This window comes from Tiliqua scincoides, chromosome 9 (genome assembly GCF_035046505.1).
Source record: "Tiliqua scincoides isolate rTilSci1 chromosome 9, rTilSci1.hap2, whole genome shotgun sequence".
Classification (NCBI taxonomy): domain Eukaryota; kingdom Metazoa; phylum Chordata; class Lepidosauria; order Squamata; family Scincidae; genus Tiliqua; species Tiliqua scincoides.
In genome coordinates this window covers 48,360,693-48,373,633 of record NC_089829.1, presented here as the reverse complement: position 1 = coordinate 48,373,633, position 12,941 = coordinate 48,360,693, and the positions used below count along the sequence as shown (strand labels likewise).

Sequence of the window (12,941 nt, the reverse complement as noted above, 5' to 3'; positions counted from 1 at the left end):
AAGGCCTTAGGGATGGACCTCAACAAGTGGGAGACCCTGGCCTCTGAGCGGCCCGCTTGGAGGCAGGCTGTGCAGCATGGCCTTTCCCAGTTTGAAGAGACACTTTGCCAACAGTCTGAGGCTAAGAGGCAAAGAAGGAAGGCCCATTGCCAGGGAGACAGACCAGGGACAGACTGCACTTGCTCCCGGTGTGGAAGGGATTGTCACTCCCGGATTGGCCTTTTCAGCCACACTAGACGCTGTGTCAGAACCACCTTTCAGAGCGCGATACCATAGTCTTTCGAGACTGAAGGTTGCCAATACCAATATTACTTTATTATTTGATTCCAGTTATATACCAGTGTTTGGCGCAATGCGGTGTGTTGATCGTGAACTTAAACCAGATATTTTGTAGCAGCCCCACCTGCCCTCCCCAACTGCTTAAATTCTGAAAACCACCCAAAAGAAAAGCCACTAACTGCTCACAGTTTTTTTCTCGTCTTCTTTCAGACACCATCATCCGTGCAGTGCTCATCTTTGCTGAAGGAATATTTGAAGGTGAGAGCCACGTGGCCCATCCCAGTCTTCAGAATCTCTCAGGCCTCATTAAAGTTCCCCTCACTCCACCCCAAGATGTTCCAGTGGATTTGCACATCAAGGCCTTTGTGGGATACAAGAGCAGGTAAAGGTGATGCCGGCAAGGAGAAGGTATCTCCAGTAAGGATGAGCAGCTTGGGATACAAGAGCAGATTTCTCCAGTAGTGCCTGGCTTGGCCTGCTTTCCTGAGCTGCTTGTGGGGTGCTGTTTGTTCACTCAAGCTCTCTCCTTAGTGAACAGAATTGTATGCTGCTGAGCAGGGCCGATGCACCTCAGGGTAACCTAGACTGGCCTTGGGCTGGGTCAAGGAGGAAGCTGAAGTACCCAGGTTCTTCCTCCTGATCCCTTGCTCATTGAGCTGGGCCACTGTTATCTGCCAGGCTCTGGCCTGGCTGTCTGCTTTCCTTCTACTGGGTTGTCTCCTCATCTTCCTGCCAGGTGTTCATCTGCTCTGTCTCCCTGGGGGAAGTGGCGCCCCCCTTCCGTCCGACCATCTCCAAAAGGAGAACCTCCAGCACCTCCACCCACTTGGCTCCGTCCCTTTCCCCTCCCCTCATCATTTATCCCCTCCTGTGGGGTTTGTCTCCTTCTGTCCGCCGACGACAGCGCGTTGAGGATGTACTGGATCTGGCCTCCAGCCGCTCTCTCCTCTTCCAGGGGCAAGTGCCACCAGAAGCCCTCCTGCGCCTTGGCATCCAGCACTGCAGCCCGCCCCAGAGGGTCTTGCAGTGTGGAGGCTGGGGCCAGCAATGCTGAGGCCAGTGACCTTGGCCTGGAGCTGTGGGTGGCAGTGGCTGCCAAAGAGTCTGGGGGGCTGCATCCTAGCCAGCAAGTGGCATGGGAACTCCTAGGCAAACCCGTGGCCCATTGGCTGTGACTGCTGAGGTGGGGTCTTAGTGTTAGATTGTGTGTATGTGTGTGTGGAGGTGTTGAACTTTCTGATCCTAGTCCAATCCTATGTCCTAGTCCAGGGGTGTCCAGCCTCGGCCCGGGGGCCAGATGCAGCCTGTGGCTAGTCTTTGTCTGGCCACTGGCCAGCCTCTGGCTCTCTCAACCAGAGGCGACCGGAGCTGTGCTCTGCCTGCATCCGGAGGGTGTTCTGAGGGCTGCGCGGCCTGGTCCTCAGAACACCTTCTCAAGGTCTAAAAACGTCAATTCCTGATTTTCCCGGAAGAAAAATGAAGTAACTTTCTGTGCCTTCTGAAGGTCTGAGGAGGCTTTTTTAGAGTTTGGGAGGACTTCCCAGCCCTCGCAGTGCGCTCCCAGTGTTTCCTTCGATGTGCTGCTTCTGAGGCATTTGCTCCTGTACATTTAAGTTTATTTACTTACTTTATTTATTTATTCACTTTATTTCTGTGGTGTGTTTTGGTGCTTGAAGAAATTTGGGAAATCTGAGTCCATTCATTCATTTATTCATTGATCTGCCTTAAGTTCCATCTCTAATGTATTTATTTAAATTTTATATTTAATATTTTCTTTTTCTCGGCCCTCGACACTGTGCCAGATATTTGATGCAGCCCTCTGGCCGAAAAGTTTGGCAATCCCTGTCCTAGTCCAGTCCTGTGAGTCTGCGAATCCTGGCTTCAGCATTCCAGACACAGCCTGAATCTTTGACTGGCTTTTACTGTGTGTAACTGGGGCTGTTTTGTACACTGTAACGTGTATTGTAGCTAGAGGAGAGGGCTTCTGCCCTGGCAGATCCCTGTTTCTTCTGATCTCCTGGCTTCTTTGCTTTCTGTCCTTCTCTGTTGCCGTTTCAGAATTTGCCAATGTAGTTTTGAGTTCTGCAGAAACCCAGATATTGCATCCATAAAAAAATGGCAAATAATGTTTGCTGACCCAAAGGTTCACATACCCCCCTCTTCTTGGCATGCTTTACCATAGCCATTTTGTGTGATGCTCAACATGGTAGGCTGTGAAGCAAAATAACCTTGAATGCTACAGGCTTTGATATCAATGCAAGTCTCATGTATGGGGTAGAAAGTGTTGTGGCTTTTACTGTTCAATGTTGTACAAAGATACTTGTGTAGGTTTCAGGTTTTTTAATGTCATGTACAACTCTGGCAGGACTTGGGAGAGAAGCAGAACAAATGGAATACAGGAAGACAGTAAAAAAGGCTGGGGAGGAACAAGGCACAGGGCGAATCTGTTGTGCAGCCGGTCTCTTTCAGTGTCCTCTGCTTGCCTTTGATCCTTGGATCCCCACTGCCCTCTAAAACTGGACTTTGCGTTTGCTAAGCTTAGGACCAGGCTTGTCTTCTTCTCTTTCACCCTCAAAAGCTCAGGAACGCAGTATTGGTGACTATCTGAGACTTTGCAGCACATCTATTAAAAATTACTTTCTAGTCAACATTACCAATCCTGTGTGTGTCTGCTCAGAGGTAAACCCCTTTCAGTTAAATGGAACTTCCTGCTAGATGTGTAGGATTGTCGCCTTGGTGACTATCTGTGGAGTGATCCATGATGTTTGTGTAGTGCATTCTGAGTGTGCAAAACACTTCACAAATACTACCTCGAGGTCATCCTTAGGACAATCCTGTGAACCAAGGAAGTCGTATTTATTATCCCCGTGTTGCAGGTGGGAAGACTGAGTGTAGAGGGAATGACTTGCCTCAGGCCTCCTAAAGAGTTCATGGCAGTGGCAGTGTTTGAACTGGGGAAGTCCTGAGTTGCAGCTCTGTCTCAGTGTGACCCTCACTCAGCCACAGTGTGACCCTCACTCTGCACAAAAGGAGTTATGGGCAGACCATTGTGGATGGTCACTTGAAAGCCAGAGTTAGTGGGGGGAGGGGCTGCTGGTAGTTGTTCCTTAGTTTTTGGGTGTGTGATGCCACTGGCTGTCAGAGTTTCAGGGAAAGCTGTTACAAAGGTCTTTGCAGTGTAAAGTGAACTTGCTCCACTACACTAACAGCCTGAAGACACACAGTGTCTTTTGTGACACCTCCTGACAGTTCCTTTGGGTCTCCTTCTAGTATGCAGTTCCACGTCTTTGAGCTGACAAGACAGCTTCCTCGCTTCTCAATGTATACGCTGAGTAGTCCAGACTCTGCTCCTGAGCCTCTGAGCTTCGTGAAATTTACCATCAGTGAACGGGTGCAAAGGGTATGTGTCAGCTCTTTTCTCATCTTGGGTGCCAGTGTTTATTGACTGCTTTGCAAGAGTGGCTGGCTGGTGTTGTCCCTTCTGAAATTCCCCAGGCTTGGGTTTGATATGGAAATTAGGGTTTAAACATAATTGTTGTGGATTGTTCTTCAGAACTGCTTGTCCATTTCCTGTGCTTCCTTGGGGAAGATGGTTGAGCAGTTGCTTTGTCTGCAGGAAGTCCCCAGCTCCATCCCCATGGGCTCCAGTTCACAGGAACTTTGATAGCAAGGCTGAGGAAGAACCTGCCCAGAACTATGGAGATCAGTTGTTTCAGAAGCAACAGAAAGATGCCTGCTGTTGCCTGTCATTGGGAGGGGAGAAGGGCCGGGTTCCAAGTGCCAGTGTTGTCTCGCAAGAGGATGAAATGTTAACACGCCTCAGAGGCCCCCTTTTATGCAAGAATGATGAACCAGTTTCATTCTGGGGCAGGGGGACCATCTTCAACACGTTGTCTTCTGCCTGTGGGGAGAGAGCAAGGCTTATCTTGAGGTGGGTGCAGGGGAAAGAAGGGAGAATAGCTACACTCTTGCCCCTGCAACCTAGTCAGCAGTGTGTCAGTGTAACTAGGCAATCTGCTGCAGGACCGTGGGGCTCCTGAGTGAGGAGATGCGAGCTGTGGGGGAACAGATGCCGAACAATCTAGGTCAGCGTTTCTCACACTGTGGGTCAGAACCCATTAGGTGGGTCACAAGCCAATTTCAGGTGGGTCCCCATTCACTTTAATAGATTTGATGCTACTATATGTGACAGCATTTGGGGAAACACGAAGGATCTGTACTTTGAACAGGCTACTCCAGTGTTTTTCAAACTGTGGGTCGGGACCCACTAGGTGGGTCATGAGCCAATTTCAGGTAGGCCCCATTCATATCAATATTTTATTTTTAATATATTAGACTTGATGCTACCATGGTATGTGACTGCATTTGGGGAAATGTTACAGACCTGAACTTTTAACAAACTGCTATGTGTATTATTTTAACAATGAAAGTCAATGGGACTTACTCCTGGGTAAGTGTGGGTAGGATTGCAGCCTAGGATTGTTAAAAATGTTCCAGCTTGATGACCTCACTTCCGGTGGGTCTGGACAGGTGGTGGGTGGCACATTCCTGGCATGGACTGTGTCGTGCATCCCCGTGAGACCCTGTTAGGCAGAGAACTTGAATTTGCTGATGGAAGGTGATGCGGCCACTTGCCCACCCTTATGGTGGTGCAGGCAAGCAGTCGCTTGTACTACTTCCAAGATGGCAGAGCACGGAGAGGCTGCCCGTTCTGGCTCCTTGTGCCAGGCCTGGCATAGACACAGCACGTTAAAGGAACACTTGAAATCTTCCTAGAGGGTCACGCTGTGAATTTTATGTTTCAAGGTCATCATGTGGCTACATCAGAGTTTTCTGTTACCAGAGGACATGGAAATCCAGAGCGCATCCTTCCAAGTCTGCTTCACCTCCCTGCGTGATGCAGGGCAGCTGTGCATCAAAATGAAGCCAAGTGGGGAGGTAATGTTTTTCCATGTGGTGCTGTCGTTCGATGGCTAGTCATGGGTAGGGCATGACCAGGCTGGGAAAGGAGTTTGTTATCGTCCTGGTACAGTTGGGCTTATCAAGGGGAATTTTCTCCCCTAAGAAACAATGTAAATAGGGCTTAGAAGGGAGTGCGCGCACAGCCATGCCCCTCATTCGACTTAGAGGGGAATTTTATCCTGTACAAAACATGGGAATAAGGTAGGAATAGAGACTGTAGTGAGTGACATGCGGTCCCACACCAGTACCCCCCATCCACCCTTTGTAACAACCCAGCACACAGCACCCATCTTGTACCATTAATAATTTTACTGATGCAGAATTTTATGTCAATATAGGATGAACTTAAAAACGCTCACAGTTTTAAAAACACTGTGACTTAAAAGAAAAGCTTTTGTAAACATTTTCACATAAATCAAGTGACTTGGGGCCCAGTCCTATCAAGCTTTCCGGCTCTGATGCAGCCACAATGCAACCCTGAGATAAGGAACTCATGATATTCCTTCTTATCTGCTAAAATTGGATTCAAGTTTTTGGCTCTGATTTCATCATTTATGGGGCACTGTAAGAACACACGTTGAAGAGATAACGTAAGAGTTAACCCTGGGGAGGGGGGAGATAAGGGAACAAATGTTCCCTTACCTTGAGGGGGCCTCTGTGACTGCCCTCCTCCTTGCACGATGCAGCACATGCCCCGTTGGCACAGCTGCATCAGTGCTGTAAGTCTGACATTTTTTTTCTGGTCTGTCAGATCACCATCAGCACAGATGACATTAACCTGGCTGGTGACATCATCCAGTCCATGACCTCCTTTTTGGCAGTGGAAGACCTGCAAGTGGAAGCCGATTTCCCAGCGTACTTTGAGGAGCTGCGCAAGGCCTTGATCAAGGTGCGCAAGGCCTTCATGGTCTCTCTTGGTGGCCTTTGTGCCCCTGAGAAGCCTCAGATCCCCAGTGGGAGCAGACAGTTGCCCCCTTGCCCAGTCTCTTTGCTCCCGTATGGAGAGCCTGGCAAGCACCTGCTCTTCTGGTTGGTTGGCTTGTGGAGCAAGGTGGATCCGGAACCCTCAGCCTCAATTGGTGCTGCCAGGCACAGGCATTGACTTGGGACCCGGTTGTTGGAAACAAGTTGCCCAGGTTGGAATGGAGCTATGCAACTCCTCTTGGTTTCAGTGGGACGTGTGCCAGAGATGTTGGGGGGGAGGGATTGAGTCCAACTGTTGCTCTTATCCTCTCACTTAAAGCAGACTTGGTGTTCTCTGTGAAAAGATCCATCTGAGTCTGTTTCCTGAAACAACTCCATTCCTTAGCTGTTTTTCCTTTTGGTAGAGCAGGTCATCCTGGAAGGTTGCTGTTGACACAACCAATGGCAGGACCGTTCAGCTCTATCCCTTCCGGTGGGAGGAGCGTCTTCTAGTTTAATACTCACCTTCAACAGAAGAACAGATTTCTCAAGCTAGGCGTAACTCTAAAGTTCTGTCATGCCCTCCTCCATTATGCCTAGTGGAGCTAGGAAGCGGGCAAAACAAAAGCTGGGAACCTGATAGTTTGGGAGTGCCAGATGTGTTAGAGTGGAAGCCTGGGTGTGATTTGGGTGCTTGGAAAAGGATCACTATAGCTCTTTGGAGGGGGAAGAGGGAGGGCCTCACCCTCTGGCCAAGGTGAGCAGTCAGTGGGTGTCCTGCAGTTATGGCTTCCTGGGAATAGTGGGACTGGGAATCTGTGTGATGCCCCACTTGGTGTTGGGGGCCATGTTGAATGAGTGTTACAGTGGCACTTGCCCAAAGGCTCACAGGGATCTTCAGCAGTGTCACCAGAGGGTCAAGACCTTGTCCTTTTCCTCCCTGTAAATGATGGAGGTGTCAGCATTGTCTGATCATGCTGAGTGTGCTTGAGTACAGTGTGGGTATCCTCATGTCTGGATGGCTCTTCCCTCATAGGTGGATGACTCTCACTCAGTGTGTCAGAAGCTCACAGCCAACATGGCTGACAAGTCCGGCCTCATCCGCAGCATGCTAGTTCGAGCAGAGGATTCACGCCTCATGGGAGACATGTGAGCTGACTTTGTGTTGCTGCCTGTGTGTGTGTGTGGTTTGCTTATCCTAAATGCAGGTAGAAATTTGCATCTAAGATGCACTGTGAAGTTGGAAAAAAATGTCCACTGCTGTTTCCTTTCTGTGGCTTCCACCTGCATGGAATTTCTGGGCCGACCTGGCAAGTCCTGGAGTGGGACTCTCGGCAGTCTGGGCTTCTTATCTATTTAAAGCAAGTTTGTTGGCCTTATATGAGGATGTTCTTGAAAGTAAGGACTATTTCAGCATGTGGTGTGAAGAGGTGTTTTGTGTTTGTTTCTGGAATGCCTTTGAAATGGCAGAGCATGAACACAGCCCACCAGCCAGGGTAGCAATTTAGAAGAAACTAGATGGGTCCTTACCTGCCTGCCCTGACACTATGAAAAGAGCCAGCTCTTGGCACGCCACAGTACATGCCTGCTGGGCTGTTTGTGCCTTGATAAGACACACCTTCCACACACATTGATAGTCTGGTACACTTTCCTGTTTTTTGCTTTCAGTTCAATTCAATTCAAAACCTATATTGGCATAAACAAACATACAGGGAACAAAAAAAGTTTTAAAAAAGCAACAAATAATAAATATCTTAATCCCAACAGGTCCGGTAATCAGTCAAACTCCTTCTTCTATGTCTTACTACCAACTTCAAAAAAATACAGATATTGGAATGTCTAATATCTTGACATCCTCCAGTGATAGGATGCAATGTACATTATCTTGATCAGACCAACCACCCATCTTTGTCAGTATCGAATCGAGTTACTGAAGGTGAAAGTCTTGGTACAATGGACAATATAGGGTCATATGTGCTGGGGTTTCAACCACCCCCCAGTTGGCACAAACAGCATCTCTCAAGATAGGGAATCACTTTAAACCTTTCATGTAGGACCGCTGATGGCATCACATTGCACCTTGCGTGCATAAATGCTCTGTGGTCCCATGGGCACTGTAAGAGATAAAGAACAAGGGGCTTGCTGCCTTATTTTATGGGAATAGACAAATATAATGGGAAACCATGTCAGCATAATCCAGCAATTCTTGTTGTTCAGCATCTAGAAACCTGCGCTTTATCTTTTGGTAGGCTTCTGCTTGGTTTAGCAAATGTACTAAGTCTCCCTATTGAATCTGATATCCAACTTTCCAGAGCCAATGCAGCTGTGCCAATAGGGGCACACTGCATTATGGGTAGTCACAGAGGCTTCCTCAAGGTAAGGGAGTGTTTGTTCCCTTACCTTGGGGCTGCATTGCAGCTGCATCAACAGGGAACGTTGGATAGGATTGGGCCCTAAGTCCTTTTGGAATGTTGCACCTCCCACTGACTTACAGGACCAATTCTCACATTCTTTCTTGATATGTCATTGGGAGGCAATTCTGCCTCACCTGGAGTACTGTGTCCAGTTCTGGGTACGTCACTTCAAGAAAGTGTTAGAGTTGCAACCCTTTGTCTGCTTTCACTTTGTGCTGAGCTGAGGAATGCTGCTTGTTATCTTGAAGCACTCTGTTGTCTTGTCTCCTCCTTTCCTCATCAAGGAGTCGACTGGTGAGGCTGGGTATTGTCAATTCCGCTCGTGGTATCACTTCCATGTTTGCTACAAATTGGTCATAGCTTTCATCTAGTGAGCACAGAATGATGTACACTTGCTGAAGTCAGTAAATATTAGCTCGTGTTCTTGGAGTTCTCTTAGAGTTCGTTTCATAAACTCCAGGTGATTAAGCATGTTTCCTCCTGTTTGGAGGCAAGCCCAGAGCAATTTTTGCATTAGGTGTATCTGTGCACTGACACTGTCCCTTACGTAAATAGCTCGAAGGGCATCCCAGCAGTCCTTTGCTGAGGTTAGTCCATCTATATGGACCAGCTGCTGATCCTCCAAAGTCAGGCCAATAATACACAGAGCCTTTTCATTGTCCCTGTGGTAGGCCTCTATAAGTTCTGCATCATCTTCCTCATCGAGGGCTCCCAAATCTGGTGGAGCAACTACCACATTCCACAGGGCCTCACGCTTCAGTAGCAATGTAACTTTGCGAGACCAAGTGGCATAGTTATGTCCATTTAACCGGGTTATCAGGAACCCAGAGGCTGTGACTGCACTCATCTCCATGCTCTCTCGAGTTGTAGCCTCCTGTAGCTTTAACAGCAACAGCAGCTCTTGTAGCTCACCAGCCCACCAATTCAGCAGTTGCTGGGCCCATAACCCTTGTTAGAGTTGCAACCCTTTGTCTGGTAAAGAGTTGTATGGAACCTTGGATGAGCAGGCACACAAAACAGCATATACCAGCAGAGTTCTTTGAATGCAGTGGTTATATTTCAGAGCAAGGGTTATCACAGGTAGAGTATTCAGTAAACAGTCCTAGTCAGCACGATAAGCAGTCAGTCCATAAACAACAAATCCAAATCAGTTTTCTAAGATACACAGTCAAAGTTCATTCCATGGTCAGTAACAACGTGTATATACTCACATCCAGCCTCCCAAGCTACTGGCAGCAGTTCAGTAGTCTCCTACTACACTCCTACTGCTGCACTGGAAGCTCCAGCAGACTAACCTTATGTAGTTAGCTTAGCCAATCAGTGCTGGCTTGGTCACACCCAGGGTGTGTCAGTCCCAGGTGTCTGCTGATTCTGCTGACTCAGCAATCTACACCTGCTCCCTGAACCAACTTGTAAGCTGTGGTTCTGCTTTCCTCAGAACACAAAGCTAACATTAAGATGCAGCCAAACTGGAGCAGGTTCAGAGGAGAGCAACAAGGATAATCAGAGGGCTGGAGGAGAAGCCCTACGGTGAAAGGTTGAGGAAACGTGGTATGTTCAGCCTGGAGAAGGTTGAGAGGCGATATGGTAGCTCTCTTCAAATACCTAGAGGACTGTCATATGTTCTCAACTGCCTCTGAAAGTAGAACTAGATCCAACGGGTACAAACTACAAGAGAAGAGATTCCAATTGGATATCAGGAAAAAATTCCTGACAGTCAGGGCAGTTTGGCAGCGGAACAGATTGCTGAGGGAGGTGGTGGACTCCCTCACTGGAGATCTTCGAACAGAGGCTTGACAAGCACCTGTGGGAGATGCTCTAGGAGAATTTCCTGCTACAGGCAGGGGGTTGGACTAGATGACCTATTAGGTCCCTTCCGATTCTGTGATTCTCTAGCATCAGTTTTGTGGGGCCATCTTTGCAGTACCTCACTGCGTTCCTTCTGCAGCATTGTGCCTCAGAGCTGGCCTGCATAAAATTGAAACTCTGGCCTGGCGAAGATTTTGGCTAAGGGTCAGCTTTGAGGCAAATTGGAAAATCTTGCTTAGTAATATCCTTGCTGATGGTCCTCTTTCCCCAGGTCTAACTTTATTTTATAAAAGACTTATAAAGACCTAGCTGCTTGGTCTATCACCTGACCTGCTAGGAGGGTTATCCTTGCCTGCTGCTTACAATCTCATTCGGAACCGACTATTTGATATAGAGAAACAGGATTTACAAGCTGTAGCCTATAAATCTTGTTCCCCTTTGTATTTTGGTCTTTCATGACCCTGTGATTCGGGTTCAAGCTATCTTTCATGCGTTCCCTCAGATTCGTAGAGCCAGGTTTAATATCCTGCCTACGAACGTGCTGGGAGCAAAATGTAATCGGTCATTGGAGAGTTCCCAGTCATATTCCTATGATCTAACCTCCATTGAGTCTTTGGTCCATGTGCAATTTTATTGCCCCCATATACTGATTTACGTCATCAATTCCCATTCCCGGAAAACTTTCACGGATCGGATATTGACGCTGTTCGGTATCTGCTGGATGGGACAAATGAATGTTGCTCCATATATGTTGTGAGATATTTGCTCTCAGTGTTGTCAAGGTGTAATTTTTATGTATTTCTGCTCCCCTACATAGTGATAGTTCTATATTGAACCATACCAAAATTTAATGTTACGAAGAATTTCCTTGGAGGGGGGGAATGGGACAGACAGCACCATTTCCCCCCCTGAAGAACCATCATAAGTTCTCTTTGGAGGTGCACAATGGTGATGTTAGTGCAGAGGAGATTCACAAGATGTGGCTCTTGGCATGGCATCTTGAATCAAGCTTGATTGTCCCTGCGTGGAAAAGTTAGACAAGGGTAATGAATTACAGTGTGTTTTCTGAGATTGTTGTGGATCCTTGTAAAGGACCTGGCCTGGATCTAGGATCCTGCCTCCAGATCTGTCCTAGAAACCTGGATAGATGATGAATTCTGATGCAGCTATTCAGTGTGCATGTACAGAGAGCAGCAAGCATTTTACAGTGTTAGTAGTTACTTTATATGGTTGTCTGGAACAAGCCTTCAGTTTTTGGACAAACACAAGTGATGCTGCGTCTTGCTACCTCAGCCCAGGGCTTGGAAAGGAAGATGGGAAAGAAACCTTTCAAGTGCTTCATGTACTAAGATTGCCAGCGGCAACCTCCCTTCCAGGTCAGGTGATGCCTCACTGAGCATGAATATGACAGTTTGATTCTTTGTCAATCACAAGCCCCTGAATGGGACTGGCTTTGGTCAGAACTTGTTTCTGTACTTTTTTGATTTACACATTCCTGGTTGTGTTTATTTCTGCAGGAAAAACATGAAGAAGCGATACATGGAGCTGTATGATCTCAACAGAGATTTGCTGGCCGAGTACAAAATCCGCTCCACCAACCACACAGAGCTTCTAAACAACCTGAAAACAATTAACCAGGCTATCCAGAGTGCAGGACACCTGCGAGGTATGTGCCAAGGAAGGAAGGAGAATGGCACAGGATCATCCCCTTACTGTGTGCTTGACTTGCTTGCGGGAAAGAGTGGGAATAAGGAAGTGGGTGTCTTTAGCGGAGGAGCTGTCACTCAGGCACATGCATGAGGGTCTGTGGAAGTGGATGCTCATGGGCCTTGCGGGAGGTGAAGTCATGTTGGTGTCACCTGGTGTGGTCAGCACCCCTGCCCCCACCAGTGACACCACTGCCTATCGCTTCAAGAACTTTTGCTTACTTGGCTGTTTCGATCATGACTGTATTGGGGAAGCATATTTATTCATGGTAGTCCGACAGTTTTTTGGGGGGAGGGGAGTAGAGGTTAACGCAAGCATTTATTCATCTTTCTTAGACGAGGTATTTTCATTAACCTTTTAAAACGGTTTATGGCAGAAGTGAGGGCAAGGTGACCCAACATTGCATATGGGAAAACATGTAATGATATGGTTTCCAGCCATCATCATGAGCACATTTATGGTTCATTGTGCTTTGCAGCCAGTCTCTGGCGAAGAGCTTAAACTGCCACAATCACAAGAGAAACTTTTAGAGAGCATCACATTTGGGGGAAAAGAAAACATGATTTCCGTGTCTGAATTGAGTATGCAGAGCCCTCCCTTTAGGGTGTGTTGCCTTTTCACCTTTTGTTTGTTAGGATTGAAGAGGACATTTTTATGTCTGCTGCGTGCTAGAAGTATGTTTGTCTTGCTGATTTCTTTTTCTTCTTTCTCCAGTTGGCAGGCCCAAGATGCAGGTCATTACTGCTTGCCGGGATGCTATTAAGAACAACAACATTAATATGCTATTCAGAATCATGCGTGTGGGAACAGCCTCCTCTTGACACTGCAGACTGCCTTGGGATGCTCTTTGCAGAGCAGCAGCTGCAT

At 47.6% G+C, this 12,941-nt stretch overlaps 1 protein-coding gene across 2 annotated transcripts in view; it reads left to right on the top strand.

The window, feature by feature from the left end:
- The window catches only part of BBS2 (Bardet-Biedl syndrome 2), a 36,061-nt gene extending 23,120 nt beyond the window's left edge, over positions 1-12,941 (top strand). For both annotated transcript variants that reach the window (XM_066637252.1, XM_066637253.1), the window contains 7 exons: positions 490-661; positions 3,550-3,679; positions 5,086-5,217; positions 5,993-6,130; positions 7,181-7,293; positions 11,885-12,033; positions 12,789-12,941. In XM_066637252.1, the coding sequence (XP_066493349.1) occupies positions 490-661; positions 3,550-3,679; positions 5,086-5,217; positions 5,993-6,130; positions 7,181-7,293; positions 11,885-12,033; positions 12,789-12,895 (941 nt within the window). In that variant the 3' untranslated portion in view covers positions 12,896-12,941. The remainder of the gene's footprint in view (positions 1-489; positions 662-3,549; positions 3,680-5,085; positions 5,218-5,992; positions 6,131-7,180; positions 7,294-11,884; positions 12,034-12,788) is intronic.